This window comes from Cetorhinus maximus, chromosome 19 (genome assembly GCF_964194155.1).
Source record: "Cetorhinus maximus chromosome 19, sCetMax3.hap1.1, whole genome shotgun sequence".
Classification (NCBI taxonomy): Eukaryota; Metazoa; Chordata; class Chondrichthyes; order Lamniformes; family Cetorhinidae; genus Cetorhinus; species Cetorhinus maximus.
In genome coordinates, this window is record NC_135897.1 from 20,004,106 (window position 1) to 20,024,429 (window position 20,324).

The 20,324-nt window shown below is 42.2% G+C and overlaps 1 protein-coding gene and 1 long non-coding RNA gene across 3 annotated transcripts in view; one reads left to right on the forward strand and one right to left on the reverse strand.

Annotated features, from left to right (window-relative positions):
• The window catches only part of LOC144693679 (uncharacterized), a 50,221-nt gene extending 32,772 nt beyond the window's left edge, over positions 1-17,449 (forward strand). The window contains exon 3 of the long non-coding RNA XR_013579584.1: positions 17,132-17,449. This is a non-coding gene — a long non-coding RNA (uncharacterized LOC144693679). The remainder of the gene's footprint in view (positions 1-17,131) is intronic.
• The window catches only part of inpp5d (inositol polyphosphate-5-phosphatase D), a 199,007-nt gene continuing 184,045 nt past the window's right edge, over positions 5,363-20,324 (reverse strand). Inside the window, exons 26-27 of one of the 2 annotated variants that reach the window (XM_078563554.1) lie at positions 9,381-9,957; positions 5,363-6,527 (exon numbers count right to left, since the gene is read on the reverse strand). In XM_078563554.1, coding sequence (XP_078419680.1) covers positions 6,525-6,527; positions 9,381-9,957 — 580 coding nt within the window. In that variant the 3' untranslated portion in view covers positions 5,363-6,524. Of the gene's footprint in view, positions 6,528-9,380; positions 9,961-20,324 lie in introns of both variants that reach the window. The other variant, XM_078563553.1, reaches the window with a different exon arrangement.

The following is a 20,324-nucleotide window of genomic DNA, read 5'->3' on the forward strand; positions in this document are numbered from 1 at the left end:
TCCTGGGGAGGTGGTGGGGGAGTGGAGAGCCAGTTTTATTGCCGTGTTTCCAGGAGAATCACTAAAGACAGGAAACCGTGTTACACTCCTCATCTTGCTGGAGAGACAGAGAGAAAAAATATAAACGGGTGTGAGCAGTCAATTAGCTTTTAGATCAGATTGTCAGTTACGCTGGGGGCCCAGGTCTGGGGGATTAAATGGAGGAGGGCAGTTTTTTGCCATTAGAAGATATCTGGATAACAAATAAAGTAGTCTTCGTAAGGGCCTGGTTTAGTTTCTCCTATATTTTTGAGGAGAGAAGCGAGATTGAGTTAAGTGAGCACAATTTGCTTTGACTGGACCTATGTGTGCTCACTTGTTGGTGAGATAAAGCCCCCATCCCACCAATGGTTTCAGTCTGCCCTCAAAAAATGAGGTGCAAGTGTGAGGAACTTGCAAAAGGGCACAGGGGGCAATCTTAATCCTCTGAGTGGCTGTTAAAAACACCCAGGTCACTTACCCCCTTTGGAGTTGCCTCTCCTACCTGTTAAATACATGCATGTTAGATCCCACATGGTGTCATAAGGATCCCATTGCAACACTTCACAGGATGGTCGACGCAGTGAGTTTCCCACTAGGCCAATCCAGTGAGGAGGGGGTTCAAAAAGGTAAATTTCTGATTTTTAATTTGCTTCCCTATGATCCACAAGGAGAAGGAGTGTTATCAAAGAAACTTGCAGTTAAGTGTGGGTAATGTTCCCAGTAATAAGTAACATCAATTTTATTTTGAATAGTTAAAATGTACCGGCCCTAAATATTACATACTGCACACTGGTTGGAGCAAGCCTTTAGCTCAGTGGTAGCATTCCTGCCTCGAAATCAGAAGGTGAACAGTTCAGGTCCCTGAATTCCAGACAATCCTGATGTGTAGAGCCTAGAATATGCTCCCTAAATACTGAGTTAACGTCCAGCAGGATACTGGCACCTTGGATATAGTGATCACTGAGTTAACATCCAGTGGGACACCCACACCCTGGATAGAGTAATCACTGGCTCAGGGGTAGCATTTCCACCACTGAGTCAGAAGGATTGGCTTTTAACCCCACTCCAGAGAGGAGAGACAAGAGCACAGGCTGTGAACACTGGATTGATATCCAGCAGAGGTGCTTACAGAGTGGGGAGTGACAATCCACAGTGCAACCAAAACCTGCAATCTTGACAACTTGGGTTGACATAGCAAAATTGATGTGAAGTGGCGTTGAATTCTAAACAAATTGCTTACTCATTGCAGTCCTTACCTGATCCATTTGTTCAATTACCTCTTGGAATATGGTATGGCATCGGTATTGAGAGAATCACAATCATGTGGCCCTCATCAGTTTGCTCAGGCAAGGGTTCTCTAGGAGACCCCATCGTTGCATGAGTGCCCTAATGTGCTTGTGGAGGATGAACATAAAAGGGTTATTATAATCCAGGAAAGATAGGTAGGAGAGCAAGTTGTGAGGAGGATACAAAGAGTCTGAAAAGGGATATAGATAGTTTTGATGAGTGGGGCACAAACTTGGCAACTGCAGCATAATGTGGGAAAATTTGAGGTTGTCCACTTTGGTGGGAAGAACAGAAAAGCAGAATATTATTTAAATGGAAAGGGACTGTAGAATGCTGTGGTTCAGAGAGAACTGGGTGTCCTCATACATGAGTCACAAAATGTTAGCATGCAGATACAGCAAGTAATTAGAAAGGCAAATGGAATGTTGGCCTTTAATGCAAGGGGGATGGGGTATAAAAGTAGGGAAGTCTTACTACCACTCTACAGGGCATTGGTGAGATGCCAATGAGAGTACTATGTACAGTTTTGGTCTCCTTACTTGAGGAGGGGCATACTTGCATTGCAGGAAGTTCAGAGGAAGTTCACTAGGGTTGATCCTTGGGATGAAGGGGTGGTTTTATGAGGAAAGATTGAGCAGGATGGGCCTATTCTCATTTGAGTTTAGAAGAATGAGAGGTGATCTTATTGAAACATAAGATTCTGAGGGGCTTGCCAGGGTAGATGCTGAAAGGATGTTTGGCCTCATGGGGGAATCCAGAACTAGGGGACAGTTTCAAAATTAGGGGTTTCCCAGTGAGGTAGAGATGAGGACAAATCTCTTCTCTCAGAGGGTTGTTAGTCTTTGGAATTCTCTACCCCAGAGAGCAGCGGAGGCTGGGACATTGAATATATTCAAGGCGGAGTTAGACGCAGAATTAAGGGTTCTGGGGGAGGTGGCGTTAATGCCACAATCAGATCAGACATGATCTTATTGAATGGTGGAGCAGGTTCGAGGGGCCAAATGGCCTACTTCTGCTCCTATTTCTTACGCTCCTATGTTTTTATGAATACATGTTCATAAGGTATTGCAGTGTGAATGGAAAAGAGGAACGAACACTGAGGTGGCATTGCCTGTTTGAGCTCTCGGCATTGAGGATGGAACGGGATGGGTCCAAGCTCCAACTCCATGGTTTTTCAGCCTTGTTGTCACAGGGAGTTGCTGAGTGGAGCCAAGATGCCCAGCAGAGGAAAGTGGAGAAGGTAGGAGAAGTTATCGTAGGGTACATTCTTCTGAAGAGCAGCAATACAGCAACATTAGAAGAGGCCATCAAGCTTGCCAGTGTTCTCTGCCAGGGCTGGGACTGCTGACCTAGAGACAGGCCCAAGGAGCAGCAACAGAGAGAGAAGGAAAAATTGAATTCCCTTTAAAAACAAAATAGAAATGGCTGATTCCATCATCTTTTATTTCACCTTCAACCCTCTTCCCTGGTGCTCTCATTGTACAACTTCAATACAACACCATAAAACAACAAAAAAGTACAGAGTACCTCAAATCTGGCTATCTGAAACTCGGCATTGTCTGAAAACCAGGCACTTGTTTCCCCGTGGTCCAAGGCTCAATGAACCTTGACCCCACCCAACCCAGCTCGGACTGATTCCCCCCCGACCCGACCCGCATAGGAGTGCCTTCTTGCAGCTGGTCCAAGTCAGTTCAAAGAGAGTTATTAAAGATCACTGTACAATCTCACATGAATAAAAAATGGTTTTCAGTTACAACTACCAAGTACTTTTAACATAATTTCAGTTTAATTGATCTTTTCTCATTTTAAACAGGGTGCGCTGATGTAGGGAAGTGGGGGGAGGCATGAAAGAGTTATTAAATCCAATGTGAGAAGTGAATTAATATCAGCAGCAACAATGCCATTAACCTAAAGTGCTTTGCAATCATATCAATCAGTTTTTTCCTGTGTCCCCAATTCGCTGAATTAAGAGGTTCCAATTTTTTCCACAAAACTGGCAAGTTCTGAAATCTGGCACGGGTTTGGTCCCAAGGCTGCCAGATTTGAGGTACTCTACTGTATACATTTTGGCAAATGTCAATACGCAGGAATCTAACATGTATCAAAGCCACTCTCCTGTGTTGGAGAGATGCAGAGAGCATTGTAAATCATCAGCATTTTTTGCTACTCTGGTCTAAAACAGTACTGACTACACTGGAATCAGGGCCCTGAGGCACTTTGGAATGTTCCAACGACTTGAAAGGTGCTATAGAAATACAAATTCTTTCTTTATATGTAGCACAATGACAATAAAGACTGGTGACACCATAGACAGGTAAAACCTCCAGCACGGACTAGTGGCAGGGTAACACATACCTGAAAATGGGTGAATGGTGAGGAGAGGGTTGCTGGTGCCTCTCAGGGAATTGATTCCTCAGACATGGTGGAACAGGACTGTAATGCAAGGAAGGCTTGGCATGTCAGAGATTGCGTTCCACGCAAGGTCATGCCTTGTGTGGAAGTGTGAATATTGAAGCAGGGCCTTTGAGCACAGGGCTTGTGTCACACTGTTTTTTTGCATTCTTTCATGGAATGTTGGTGCCACTGTCAAAGCTAGCGTTTATTGCCCATCTCTAATTGAGAAGGTGGTCTTAAGCTATCTCCTTGAACCGCTGCAGTCCATGTGGTGTGGGTACACCCACAGTGCTGTCAGTCAGTGAGTTCCAGGATTTCCAGCAGCAGTCAAGGAACATTGATAAAGCTTCAATGTGGCTTGGGGAGGAACTTGCAATTGGTGGTGTTCCCATGCGCCTACCGCCCTTGTCCTTCTAGGTGGTAGTGGTCGCAGGTTTGGAAGGTGCTGTCAGAGCAGCCTTGGTGAGTTGCTGCAGTGCATCTTGTATGGTGGAGGGAGTGAATGTTGAAGGTGGTGGATGGGGTGTGGATTTAGTGGGCCTCTTTGTCCTGGATGGTGCTGAGCTTCTTGAATGATGTTAGAGCTGCACTCATCCAGGCAAGTGGGGAGTACTCCATCACACTCCTGACTTGTGCCTTGTAGATAGCGGATAGGCTTTGGGGAGTCAGGAACTCCTTTTCTTTATTCTATGACAGTATGTGGGCATCACTGGTAAGGCCAGAATTTGTTGCCCATTCCAAATTACCCCTTGAACTGACTGGCTTTTTAGGCTATTTCAGAGGGCTATTAAGAGTCAACCACACTGCTGTGGGTCTGGAGTCACATGTAAGCCAGATCAGGTAAGGATGGCAGATTTCCCTCCCTAAAGGGTATTAGTGAACCAGATGGGTTTTTACAACAATCAATGATAGTTGTCGTGGTTACCATTACTGGGACTATTATATTCCAGACTTTTCATTGAAATAAAATTAACTAGCTGCCATGGTGGGATTTGAACATTAGCTTGGGTCTCTGAATTACTGGCCCAGTGATATTACCACTATGCCACCATCTCCCCATCTTGTAACCACAGTATGGCTGGTCCATTTCAGTTCTGGTCAATGGTAACCCCCAGGATGTTGACAGTGGGGAATTCAGTTATAGTAATGCCATTGAATGTCAAGTGGAGATGGTTATATTCTCTCTTGTTGGACATGGTTATTGCCTGGCACGAATGTAACTTGCCACTTATCAGCTCAAGCCTGAATGTTATCCAGGTCATTCGGCACATGGACATGGACTGCTTCAGTATCTAGGGAGTTGCGAACATCCCCACTTCTGACCTTATGATGGAAGGACGGTTATGGATGAAGTAGCTGAGGATGGTTGGGCCTAGGACACTACCCTGAGGAACTCCTGCAGCGATGTCCTTAAACTGAGAATTTGCCTCCAACAATCACAAACATCGTTCTTTGTGCTAGGTATGACTCTAACCAGTGGAGAGTTTTCCCCTTGATTCCCATTGACTTCAATTTTGCTAGGGCTCCTTGATGCTACACTCAGTCAAATGCTGTCTTAATGTCAAAGGTAGTCACTCTCACCTCACCTCTAGTGCTAATCCCAGCTGGGGTGGTGAAAGAGGTTAACACCCTAGAAATCAGGATAAGTTTAACAAACAAGTTATTCAACATAATTTTTAAGCCAATGATAAAATCTGAAGGCATAAAAGATTTAGAGTACATGTTGATCCAAACACCCTCCCCACCCCCACTCTCCTCCTTTTGATTCCACTGGACACAATTGTTCTTGCAATGGTCTTTTCCTAATATCTCAACCGAAAAGATCATTCTTGCCATGGTTCAGTGATAGAACTCTTGCCACTGAGACGGGAGGTCATGAGTTCAAGCATAAAATCAAAGCTGGCATTCCAGTGTACTGCGGAAGTGCTCCACTGCCGGAGGTGCTATCGTTCAGATGAGACATTAAAACGGAGGCCTTGTCTGCCCTCTCAGGTGGATGTAAAAGATCTCTTAGCACTATTGGAAGAAGAGCAGGTCAGTTCTTGCTGGCGTCTCAACATTTAATCCTCAACCAACGTCACGAAAACAGATTGTTATCAGGTCAGTATCACATTACTGTTTGTGGGAGCTTGCTGAGCCTGAAGTGGCTGCTACATTCCGACATTACAACAGTGACTACACTTCAGAAGCACTTCATTGGCATTGGGGCATCCTGAGGTCATGAAAGGTGCCATAGAAATGCAAGTTTTTTCTTTCTTCTATTCATGATGTATGTGTCCAGTCATTGAGTATCAACAGGTTATTCACCCATTGAAGGGATCACGGTGTTCTTGCCCGAGCTGAACCATTGTGAATGTGAGTACAGTGTAGGGCTCTCATGAAGTCTATTGCCGTCCAACTGTTAGTTCAGCAGAACAGACTGAGCTTGTGAGCTACAATGGGCTCGAATCAGTTCATATTGAAGTGTGTGAAGCTCCCCACAGTGGCTCTCTGGTGTCAACGAGGAACATACACATTTAAGGGAGCATAACTAGCCTATTGGAAATCTTGTAATGTTGAAGCTTTGCTCAGGCCTCCTCACTTCTAACTGCTTGGCATCTGTCCTGAGCTCGGTTGCACTCCAATATCTAGCTCACTGAGAGAAGGCAGAGAGTCACCACATGATCCCTGACACCCAGCTCTGATGACTCTGTCTTTAGAACAACCACAATTTACATTCGTCAAGAGAGAGAAAGCAAAAGACAAACAGGAAACCCTTCACTCTTCCGAAAATTCCTGACAAGGATCCCACACTGCCATCTTTTCCACAAGAGGGATCTTGGTCACTGTAATTAGAGAGAGTGAGAGTTGGGATTAGTAACATCTTTTAATACAAGCTAACATTTTCAATGAAGGGGCCTAGCCTCAGCTATTTGCACAACAATCGTCCTCTTCCTATGACTGCCCTAAAATGAAAATCACCTAATTTCAAAAATGTTTTAAAATCTGGTCAATGTCTACAGTCCTGAGACATTATCCTCATGCAAGGAGTGCCATCCTTTATTGATTATGTTTGTTCTCAGGATATGGTGACACATGACAAGGCCACATCCATTGCCCATCATGGTTCTTGAAGAAATCATTTGAAATGAGGTTCCAAGTGATGTGTGGAGCTCAAAGCACTCTGAGCACTCAAAGCACCTCTTAAACCTACACCGCTTACTGCCTAGGCCAGCAAGCGCATGGGAGCACCAACATCTCCAATTTTCCTAACCTCTCCGAGGTCACACACCATCTTGACCTGGAACTATATCACCGTTCCTTCACTGTCGCTGAGTCAAAATCCTGTAACTCTCTCTGTAACAGCACTGTGGGTGTACCTACACCACATGGACTGCAGCAGTTCAAGAAAGCAGCTCACCACCATCTTCTCAAGGGCAATTAAGGATGAATGATAAAAGCTGGCCTTGCCAGTGATGCTCACATCCCATGAACAAATAAAAAAATGTAGCTTAGAGTAGTGTGGTCCAATGGTAATTGCTGACTAGCTACAGGTGTTGCCACAGTGGTACCATTTTAGTCACATGCACCAATCTTGGTAGAAAACATCTTATATATAACAAATGTACATGTACTTGATATTTCATTTAAACATCGACCACTGGGGAGGTGGTGACATAGTGGTATTGTCACTGGACTAGTATTCCAGTGACCCAGGATAATGATCTGGGGACCCAGGTTCGAATCATACCAAATTCAGATGGTGAAATTTGAATTCCATAAAAATCTGGAATCAAAAGTCTAACGATGACAATGAAACCATTGCCGATTGTCATCTGGTTCACTAATGTCCTATAGGGAAGGAGATCTGCCATCCTTACCTGGTCTGGCCTACATGTGACTCCAGACCCACAGCAATGTGGTTGACTCTTAAAATGCCCTCTGAACAAGGGCAATTAGGGATGGGCAATAAATACTGCCCTAGCCAGCGATGCATACATCCCATGAACGAATAAGAAAAAACTATTCAATGAAGCAGGAAGGTTAGGCTCCCAACAGTCTAAAAAACAGTCACATACTCTGCTTTTCATCTTAGTATTTTACCAAGAAAGACTCAAAAAGGTTAAAGTTCACATGTGCATGTAAATGAGTGTTGGGATCACAGGTCCAAAGATGGTCTACTACTCATTTCTAATCTACCAATCAAATGCAATTAGTTACATCTGGATTCCCAAATTACCACATGTGGCTAGTGGCTAAAGTACTGGAAAACACAGAGCAAGAGTTGCATGGGGTTAGATGCATGAAAGGAGACTCATGTGGAACACAAACATCAACATGGAGCAGTTGGGCAGAATGGCCCGTTTCTGTGCTGTAATTTCGATGTCAGATCTGATTGTCTTGAACAGCATTCATGACTTGGTTGGAGGTTCATATTTTCCTGATGACCAGAGTTATTGCATTTAATTTGCTGAGATTTTAATTTGTAATCTCAAGATTGCTAGTCCAATACCATAGTCTCTGCCCAGAGGCCACTAAATTCATGCTATTTCTATGGCTGAGGACTTGAATCATAATGTTTGGTTGTTGAACTCATCCCCTTCTGTTCCCCTGAGCTGGCTCAGGAATGCAGCTGGACGCTAGGACTTGTGTGTATTGGGTATGATTTATTTATATAAATCAGGCACAGAGTCTAGGGCTGTGTCCTTGACTCCCATGCTCTTATCGGAGTCAGAAAGTTGGAGGCTGTACCACTTAGCAACTAGCTCAGCCTTTTCTCATTGAGATCTTCATGAATGATCCTACCTCTCTCCTCAAACAGGATTTTCTAGCAACACAACCCCCAGTCCCCAACAACCGCCTGCTTCCAATTCTGGCAGATTGATTCCACCCAGCATTCCACCCATAGAAACAAGGAGGCTATTCAGCCCCTCGAGTGTGCTCTGTTATTCAATTAGATCATAGTCAATCTGTAACTGAACTTCATTTACCTGCTTTAACTCTATTTCTTAATATCCTAGTCAAATAAAACTCTACTGATCTCAGTCTTGGTATCATTAATTATTGCCCAGCATTACAGCATTTTGGGGAGATAATTCCAGATATCTACTTCCCTTCGTCTGGAAAAAGTACTTCCTGAATTCACTTCAAAATGGTTTGGCTCTAGTTTGAAGATTATATTTACACACTCCTGATACACCCAACAGAGGAGATCGTTTCTCTGTATCTACCCCATTCCAACCTGAAAACTGTTGAGGGCTGGAATTGGGATTGGGGCTTGGGTAGAATCCAGGTTTTATGTTGAACCAGTGAATCAGCATATTTTTGCTGCTGTGGTTACCTTTCTCAGTGGTTAAAGTCAGGATGTCTTGTTGAAAACAAGGCAATCGATGGGTACAGATCTTATGTAGAGTTAAATAGCATGGACAGTACAGCAACAGGCCATTCAGCCCAATTAGTCTTTGTGTGCTCCACATGAGCCTCCTCCCATCCTATTTCATCTCACCGTAGCAACATATCCGTTTATTCCATTCTCCCTCAGGAGTTTATCAAGATTCCCATTAAATGCATCAACTACTCCATGTGATGGGGAATTGCACACTCCAACCACTCTGAGTAAAGAAGCTTCTCCTGACTTCCTTATTGGATTGGATTCATTAGGGGCCGTGTTATATTTATGAGAGTGGTATCTTACTTACCGACACACTGGTCTGTTGCCCTACGGCCACGTTGCCACGGTGCTTGGCATGAGCCGGCAGCTCCGAGGTTTCTCTGTAATCTTTTACAGCATGCTGTAGCTCCAATACTTTCTGACTCTTCATCGGCAATGGGGGCCTGGCGAGTGAGGAGGGCCCGGTGCTCTGGGAGGTGGCCCCAGAACGTGAAAGATCAGCTTTGGTCTCTACTTTTTTGGTTTGTGGCACCCCCTCGCCTAGCCTTCTCACCTCCGAGCAGGTATACGATCGGCTTCTGCTCTGCGGCACTGGGGGAAGCACTTGCCAGTTTGACTCCTTGCTTGCCAAGGCCTGTGCCAGTTGATTGGCCGAGGAAGTGGAAGGAGTGGGAGTCTTCTCTACTCTTGGTGGGGTACCTTTCCTCAAGCCCCGTGGGATCACTTGTTCTTTCTTTAAGTTGGAGTTTTGCATCTGGTCAACTGTTTCATACAAAGGATTACTGACCATCCCCACCGATTCCTGGTCTTGCAATGGAGACTGTGGGATTTCTACATTCGTGTAGCTCATTGTCGGGGTTTTACTCCAATTGCTTTCTGAATTGCTGCTTTTTTTTCAGGAAACAAAGGAAAGTAGATTACAAAATGCACCAAAGGGGACTGGACAGAATAGTTAGAGAGAAACAAGGGTTGAAAACCAGAGGACACAGATTTAAAATGATTGACAAGAGAACCAAAGACAATTTGAGAAAATCTATCTTATACTGTGAGGGTTAGGATCTGAAATGCACAGCCTGAAAGTGTGGCGGAGTCGGATTCAATCGTGGCTTTCCAAAGGGTGTTGGATAACTATCTAAAGAGAAGTTGTTTACAGGGATTATGGGAAAGGGTGGGACTAGCTAAATTGTTCTTGCAGAGAGCCATCATGGCCTCAAAGGACTGTGTGGCCTCTTTCTGTGCCGCAATGATTCGAAAGAGCAAGTTGCCACAGGTATTGAGACCCGCTGTGTTATTTCACAGATGTTTAGTGTTGTACACACTGCAAATATGCTGTGTGATGTGCACAAATGTGCAATGCAGTGTATGCAGATATAACATGCAACAAAAACAAAAACAGCTGGACAAACTCAGCAGGTCTGACAGCATCTGTGGAGAAGAACACAGTTAACGTTTCGAGTCCGCATGACTCTTCATCAGAACTAAAGAAATATAGAAATGTGATGAAATATAAGCTGGTTGAGGGGGGTGGGACAGGTAGAGCTGGATAGAGGCCCAGTGATAGGTGGAGGCAACGAAGAGATTGCCAAAGATGTCATAGACAAAAGGGCAAAGGGGTGTTGACGGTGGTGATATTAGCTAAGGAATGTGCTAATGGTGACATTAAGGGTAGAAAGTAGGACAAACAAGTGACAGATGGCCCTAGTGGGGGTGGTGTGGGGGGAAAGGATCGAAATGGGCCAAAAAGGTGGAGATAAAACGATAAATTGAAATAAGTATAACATGTACCTGTTCAGCATGGTGTTCACAGGTGTTCAATGCTATATACACAGATATGTGGTATGGTGTAGTTGTCCTGTATCGTAAAGCACATTCCACTCTGCAGAGTTCCCTGTTAAGCTCCAATAGTTGTTTAGAAATGAAAACCAAAACCAAGACAGACTCCTTCAGACAGAGTTTTATTGCTCGTCATAAAACTCGCCAGAGAGAGAGAGAGCTAGTCTCAGCTGTTATCCTTTTTATACAACTAAATGGGTATTTAGTTAAACAACCTAATAATTAGCAATTGAGCTTCTTTCACCGTTTCCTTCCCTAACAGATTCCCCTCTTTAAAAAGAAGTTATCCTTAAGTTTATATAATCACAAAAAAAAAGTAATAACAAACATCAATACATATTTTCTTCATTCAATAAATTCACCTTATTCCCCTCCTTAAAAAAAAGAACATATCTATAGATATGTCCACACAAAAGGAGTATTTTTTTCTTAAAGAAAAAGATGTCCCTCTTTGAGGATCTCTAGTAGCTTCTTAGAGCTCGCTCCTCTTTTGGTGAAGCAATCAGATAATTGGTAGCTGTTGTCAATCCATTTGATCTTGGCAATCTCCTTATTTTCAAGCATCTGTTCTAAGCTTGCAATGTCAATTCATCTCTTCTCGTTAACTCACTTTGGAGAGTGAACATTTTCCCCAAAGTGACTTGTTATCTATAAGATATTCGATAGGTACTGTTCCTGAATACCCTTTTCCATTTAAAACTTCTGCCAGTATCTTTAATTTAAAGAATGCCATACCTACCACCTCAACAAGGGCGAGAGTCTCCGCTGCTAACGTACTTTTCACAACTCTTCGTATCTTTATATATTCCCATGCCAAAAGGCAGCATTTTGCCTTTTTCTCCCATGAGAAATATTATAAATCCTCCCGCACTCAAAAATCCATCAGAGATTTGCGTAGGACGCATCACTGAATACAGTTTCATTTTCCTAAGATCACCCAAAGATGGGAATTTCAAAACACGCTGCTCCATTTTTAGTTTTGTCAATGTTTTGTTTGTCCAAATAATTTCTTCAACTTTGGGATCTTTCATTTTAGTGCTCAATTCCAAAACGTCAAAACTGATGCCTGGCCTTGTTTGTTTGCCTAGCCAATTAAGTTGCCCAATTAGACTTCAGAGTTCCTCTTTTTCTATTTCAGAAGCCACTGTATCTTTCTGGGAGGCCCTGCCATAATTAATTGCAATGGGATTAACATTCTAAGGATTGCTGATGTAAAAAGGATGTGTGATCCACTCTGCCTGATTTCCAATCGTATTTAAATGCACCAGAGGCCTGACTTCCAATTTTAAACTCAGTTCTGAGCCCGTTAATGACAACCGTTTCAAATTTTCTACTACCACCCCACAAAAAAAATCATCTACATGCATCATAAAGATGCCTGCAAGTTTCCTTCCATGGTGCCAATAACACATTGCCAGTCTGCTTCCAACTGAAGACAGCCCAACTTTAACAAAACTGACCTCACTGAGAAATACCAAACTCTGGAGGCATTATTTAAACTGTAAACACATTTATTTAGCATCCAGAGTCCCTTCTGTGTTAGGCGCCTCTTTTGGTGGATGGAGAAAAACTTCCCTTTGAACTTGGTATCCCTGCAAAAATGCAGCTTTAATATCAATGGACTTACATTCCCAAGCAGTTATAGCTAATACAGCCAAAAAATTTTCAGCATAACTTTCCCTGCCGCAGATGAATCTACTCTTATATCCTGGTCACCCAATTTTTCTTCAAACCCTCATGCTATTAGCCTGGCTTTAGCTTTATAAGTCCCATCAGGAAGCCCCTTTTCTGTGTATATCCATCTATGAGACAGAGCTGGTTTTGCCCTATCTGGCACAATCTGTGTATACCCCAATTTCTTTCCAACTATGTAGTTCTCACTGTTTGGCATCCTTTATTAATTTTATCATCTAATTTGTTTGAAGCTTCTCGATCACAAGGGCTTCTGTTCCTTGTAGTATTACCAGTCTGTGCCATATACCTTGATCTCATTAAGCTATGTCCTCTATCCTGCCTTCTACCACGCTCTGGACCGTTATTGTTTGATCTCCCGCTCCCAGCTCGCGATCTCTTTCTAGAGGCACGTTCACTCCCAGACTCACTGTCTGAACTGATACTGCATTTACGTGCCTTCCATTTTTGTATTTCATGATCCCAATCCATAGGCCTAACCTCCTGTCCTTTGTCTCGTACATTTAACCAGTTTTTATATTTTCCAGTGGCCTTTCCTGCTCTACCTACAATCGTCGCTTTTCGCCATTGACTGGCCCCTTCTGGCAAGTATGTAACTTTAGTGCCAGCTTACGGCAGTTGTCCTCTTGGACAAATTGCTTCATCTTCTTCGTCCAAATTACTGCCTCAATCTTCAGATATCCTGTCAACTTTAGCTACCTGGCCCTCATAATCATGCAACATATGGGTATGAGAAGTATATGGTTCCTCGTCCCTTCCTACAACACTTTCCAAACCCACAGATTTGTAGTCCGCGCCAACTAATCTTGATGAATGTACCCAAATAGTCTGGTTCCCATGTTGTAAAATGACTGTTTTACGATCTTTCCCGGGCCTATCCACTTGTTAAGTCCTTTTTCTTTTATAGTATACCATGTCTCCCTGATTGAAAATAGTTTCCGATGGTCATACACTGTATCTTAGAGCTCGCAGAATTCTTTCTGAAACTTCAGCTTTAAAGAACATTCTTCTACCCACATGCAGTGCATTTAAATGCTCAGAAAAGGTAGAGCTAATCGCAGTTCCCTCCCAAGCTGGGGGAAGATCACTCAGGACTGAAGGAATTTTTGGGCTTCTACCAAAAATCAACTGATATGGACTGTAGCCCCCAAACCATCTGCAGTGAATCCTTGGCATGCACAGCCCATGCTAGAGCTGATGTTAATTTACAGCTTGGTCTATCCGCCAATATTTTATGACACATCTCATCTATAACTGCGTGATTCCTTTCACACACTCCGTTACTAAAGGGTCTTTCAGCTGCAGCATTCATAATGATTATATTTATTTTTTCGCGCATACCTCAGAACTCGTCATTAGCAAACTCCCCCCCCATTATCAGTGAGAAATTTCGTTGGTGGTTCCAATCTGGTCCCTATCCGCTTCTCCATTACCTGATCCACAATTATTTTCTTTTCTTTACTGTACATGATTGTCAACTGTTGCCAAATCTACAAAATGTAAAATAAAAATGTTCTTTCGTTTATCCCACACCTTTAAATCCATTGCCACAACTTCATTGAAATCCCTCGCCAAAGGTAGATTCACCATCAGCTGTGACGGTGTCCTTCTGTATTTCTTAAACATAAAATTTAATCAAGTTTGCAAACCTTTATCTGTGTCCAAATGCTCAGGCTCTAACTCCAAAAATACTTTGAATCTTATTTTGCTTTCATATGGTAGCGAAAATGCCAAAGCCATCTCCTGTTTTTCCTTTGGCAAGCACGTAACCCGTGTCCACATGGTTACTTTGTTTTTAAATTGGTCATTTGGCTGACGCTCAGAAAGCATCGGTGGGTAATCATATCCCGACACTCTACGTTTTGTTTCAGCCATTTTTTGTTTGAGTGACTTGAAACCACTCGGCTCATAAGGTTAACTCCAAATACAGTCTTTTGTCCAAAGAAAGTTTAGTTTCCAATCTTCTTACTTGCAAGCAGGAACTGTCCTCTGCTACCACTGTTAAGCTCCAATAGTTGTTTAGAAATGAAGACTGAAACCAGGACAGACTCCTGCAGACAGAGTTTTATTGCTTATCATAAAACTTTCCACAGAGAACTAGTCTCAGTTGTTATCCCTTTTATACAACCAAATGGGTACTTAGTTAAACAACCTAATAATTAGCAATTGAACATCTTTAACTGCTTCCTTCCCTAACATTTCCTACCAAACAACAAGTAAACACTTACTGACTTGAACCTCTGCTTACTTAACAGCAATTGAACCTTTGGGCCTTAGAGGAACACCACTCCACCAGATGATGGGACATATTGTGCTTTACATGGTGAACACCTCTATTCTTATTACACAGTGCAATGTCTAACTAACCCTAAACCAAAAAGACTATTTGGTCCATTAGTTCTGTACCCTCCAACCCTCCACCCAATCCTAAAATGTTCTGCACTTCACCCAAGGTGCTTAAAAGCGTAGACAGCACTCTTGGACTGAACTTCCCCTAGTGTCCTACTGCTTCACCTATTTGAGGAACACTGGCTTATTCTTAAGAACTCAAGAATTAGGAGCAAGAGTAGGTCATTGGGCCCCTTGAACCTGCTCCATCATTTGAAAAGATCATGATTGATCTGATTGTGGCCTCAACCCCACTTTCCTGTCTGCCCCTCATAACCCTTGGCTCCCAGGCTGATCAAAAATCTATCTAACTCAGGCTTGAACATATTCAATGACACAGCCTCTACTGCTTTCTGGGGAAGAGAATTCCACAGACTAACATCTCTGAAAGAAAAAAAATCTCATCTCAGTCTTAAATACAAGACCCCTAATTTTTGGACTGTGTACCCTAGTTCTAGACTCCAACACAAGAAGAAACATGCTTTCAGCATCCACCCTATCAAGTTCCCTCAGGACCATATATGTTTCAATATGATAACCTCTCATTCTTCTAAACTCCAGTGGGTATAGATTCAATCTGCTCAACCTTTCTTCATAAGATAATCTCTTCAACCCAGGATTCAGTCAGGTGAACCTTCTCTGAACTGCTTTATATGCAATTATATCCCTTCTCAAGCAAGGAGACCATAACTGTACACAGTGCTCCGAATGCGATCTCACTAATGCCCTGTGCAACTGTAGCAATACTTCTTTACTTTTGTACTTGATTCCCCTTGCAATATACATCAACATTCCATTTGCTTTCCTAATCACTTGCTGCACTAGCATACCATACTTTTTTTGTCATTCATGTAGCAGGACACCCAGATCCCTCTGTACCGTAGAGTTCTGCAATCTCTCTCCATTTAGATAGTATACTGCTTTACTATTCTTCCCACCAAAGTGCACAAATTCACATTTTCCCACATAATACACCATCTGACAATGTTTTGTCCACTCACTTGTCCACTAAATTCCTCTGTACACTCTGAGTTCTCAATAGATTAATGCAGTCTTTGAACCAGTGAAACTATGATAAATTAATCCACAGAAACATTGGCCGGGATTTTCCGGCCCCGTCACGGGCAGGACCCGCCGCGGGAGAGGCGGCACCCCAGCCAGAAGTCCATTGACTTGTGGCGGGACCAGAAGATCCTGGCAGCGGGCAGGTGTGGAAAATCTTGCCCATAACCTGAGGAATTAAACTGCAGAAACTGCAGACTGAGTATCCCCCCAAATAGCCTAATTTGGATTCTGGAAACATCAGAACCCAGAATGTTTATCACTTATCACTTACAGTGATAGAGTGTTATTGAGTAATTACGACACAGGAGGCCATTCAGCCCATCAAATCCATGCAGGTTTTTTGTGGAGAAATCCAGTAGGTCCATATCCCCGCTGTGTCCCTTAGCCCTGTAAGTTTATTTCCTTCAGGTGCCCATCCAATTTTTTTTTGAAATCATTGATCACGTTCACTTCCACCACCTTCACCGGGCATGAGTTCTAAGTCATTACCACTCATTGGATCCAAAAGGTCTTCCTCACATTCCCTATATCTTCCTCAAAACATTAAATCTGTGTCCCCAGTCCTTGTCCTTCTTTAGCATGGATGTCATGCTGAGCAGACATGAGGACATTACAAATTTTTAAAAACCTGTATGCCTCCTTTAAAAAAGGACACTGCTGATCTTTAAGATGGCTGCCACAAATCACCTGACTTTTCAAACTGCAAGTTGGCCAAGCTTCTGTAGGCTTCTAAAAGGTGGATTCCAGTGGACATGCTAGCCAACATCCTTGTGGAATGTTGCACCTGTTGTTAGGACTTATCCCCAAACAACAAGGACAATAAGGCCTCAGACTTTCTGACTTCAGATCTGCCATGTTACAAAGGAGAGCTACCAAAACTGATTATGCACAAAGAAATGTTAAGGACCTCTATCTACCTCTATTGTATGTCGATGGTTCTGACCATGGGAGGTGGAAGCTACTTCTTTAATATGAACAGTCTATTAATTGCTTTCCATCGTGTATTAATGACCAGTTGTCATAGGACCAAAACTCTGATTTTGGATAGCCTTTTATTATAAAGCACTGCTTGCTTTGCAGACTGCAGAATTCAGAAGTAACAACAGAAGAAAACTCACTGCAGAAAAGTGGCAATAACATTGGACCTTTACAGAGCCAAAGGCTTAAAGTTTAAAGCCTCCTTGAAACCTGTTCCAAAAGATTCCGAATTTGTCTGGCAAAGGAAACTTGTCCTCCAGCTACAAGAATTACTAAGGATGCCCACACCTGCTGTGCATCTCTCATTCCAGAGAAACGCCACAAAATCCTGTCTTCAGCTATGTGGGCTCATCTGAACTTCAACTCCAAAGTGGAAAAACTTACCCTCTCACTGGACTTTTACAAACATGTGAACTGCCAACCACTCTGTTTTGTATTAATATCTTGAAGTGAAACTCTTGCTTTTACTGTATCTTTCTTGTGTATATGTGGTGCGTGTGAAGTGGCAATAAACCTTTCCGGGAAAAGTGTGTATGAATATTTAATGTTTCTGGTTTAAAAATCCATGAAAGTCTGCTGCTAATGACTTTGTAAAAACTGATCACACACAAGTGGTGGGTTTGGGAATGCATACAGAATTAGGAGGTTCAGTCTGTCTCTCGCTCTTGTCTCTAACAATGGAACATAATCAGCCAATGCATTTAAATATAATTAATATATTTAAAATTGAATACAGCTACTGTCGTTGGTATAACTACCTAACTAAATGTCTGATAAATAATCAGACATCTATGCTACCTGTGTTCATAGGAGCATAGAAGCTGGAGTAGATCATTCAGCCCTTTAAGCCTGCTCTGCCATTCATTATGGCTGATCATCTACCTCAACGCCACTTTCCCGCATTATCCCTATATCCCTTGATGTCATTGGTATGTAGAAATCTATCAATCTCTCTTTTGAACATACACAATGATGGAGCTTCCACAGCCCTCTTGTGGTAGAGAATTCCAAAAACTCAGTCCCCTCCGAGTGAAAAATTTCCTCCTCATCTCAATCCTAAATGGCTTGTCTCTTATTCTGAGACTGTCCCCTGGTTCTAGGTCCCTCAGCCAGGTGAAACATCCTTTCTGGATCGACTCTGTCTAGCCCCTTAAGAATTTTGTAAATTTCAATGAGATCACCTCTCATTCTTCTAATCTCCAATGAATATAGGCCCAGTCTCCTCAATCTCTCCTCATAGGACAGTACCGCCATCCCAGAAATTAGTCTGGTGAACCTCCACTGTACTCCCTCTATGGTAAGTATATCCTTCCTTAGGTAAGGGGACCAAAACTACACAATACTCCAGATGCAATCTAACTAAGTTCTATCCAATTGAAGTAAGACACCTCTACTCCTTTTGCAATAAAAGCCAACATACCATTTGCTTTCCTAATTTCTTGCTGCACCTGCATGTTAGCTTTCAGTGAATTATGAACATAATTTTGGACATCAACACTTTCCAATCTCTCACCATTTAGGAAATACCCTGCACCTCCATTCCTCCTATCAAAGTGGATAACCTCACACTTATCCACATTATATTCCATTTGCCATGTTTGTGACCACTCACTTAGCCTGTCCAAACCCCCTTGAAGCCTCTTTGCATCATCCTTACAACACATTTTCATACCCATTTTTGTGTCATCTGCAAACTTGAAGATATTAGATTTGGTTCCCACATCCAAATCATTAATATAGATTGTAGACAGCTGGGGCCCAACCTGAGACTGATCCATTTATTCCTACTCTGGTTTCAGTCTGTTAACCAATCCTCAATCCATGCCAGTATATCACTCTCCATCCCATGTACTCTAATTTTGTTTACCAACCTCCTATGTAGGACCTTACCAAAAGCCTTCTGAAAATCCAAATACACCACATCCACTGGTTTCCCTTATCTATTCTGCTAGTAACATTCCCAAAAAGCTCCAATAGGTTTGTCAAATATGATTGCCCTTTTATAAATCCATGTTGACTCTGCCCAATCAGATCATTATTTTCTAAGTGTCCAGTTGTCACATCCTTTATAATAAATTGTAGTATTTTCCCTACTACAGATGCCAGGCTAACAGTTCTGTAGTTCCCTATTTTCTCTCTCCCTCCTTTCTTAAAAAGTGAGGTTACATTTACAACCTTCCAATCTGCAGGCACCATTCCAGAATCTATAGAATTTTGAAAGCTGACCTCCAATGCATTCACTATCGCTACAGCCACCTCTTTCAACACCCTAGGATGTAGATCATCAGGTCCAGGGAATTTATCAGTTTTCAGTTCCATTAATGTCTCCAGTACTACTGTTTTTACTAATACATTTAGTTCCTCATTGCCACTAGTCCCTTGGTTCTTTACTATTTCTAGAAGGATTTTTGTATCTTCCTCTGTGACGACAGACACAAAGTAATTATTTAGTTTCTCTGCCATTTCTCTTATGTTAATTTTAAATTCTCCTGTCTCTGCTAACCTTTTTCTTTTTACATAACAATAGAAGCCTTTACAGCCGGCTTTTATGTTTCTTGCTAGTTTGCATTCATAGTCTAGTGTCCCTTTCTTTATCAGATTCTTGGTCCTCCTTTGCTGAATTCTAAAATGCTCCCAATCCTTAGGCTTACTATTTTTTTTGGCAACTTTATAAGCCTCTTCCTTTGATCTAATACAATCTTTAACTTCCTTCGTTAGCCATGGTTGACTCATTTTTCCCATTGGGTTTTTGTGCCTTAAATTAACGTATATTTTTGTAAACCATGTATTAAGTTTTTAAATAGTAGCCATTCCATGTCTACTATCATACACTTTAATGTATTTTCCCAATTTACATAGCCAACTTGCCCCTCATGCTTTCATAATTCCCTTTGTTTAGATTTAAGGCGCTAATTTCAGGTTGAACTACATCGTTTTCAAACTTAATGGAAAATTGTATTATATTGTGGTCACTCTTCCCTAAAGGTTCTTTTACAACAAGATTATTACTTAGTCCTTTCTCATAGCATAATACTAGATCTAAAATAGTCTGTTCCCTAGTTGGTTCCTCAACATAATGTTCCAGAAAAACATCTAATACACATTCCAGAAATTCATCCTCCACAGCATTAGTACTCATTAGATCTACCCAGTCTATATGTAGATTGAAGTCACCCATGATTACTGTATTACCCGTGTTACCATCATCTCTAATTTCCTGATTTATTCCTATATTACCACTATTGTTTGGTAGCTTATAAACCACTTCTACCAATGTTTCCTGTCCCTTGCTGTT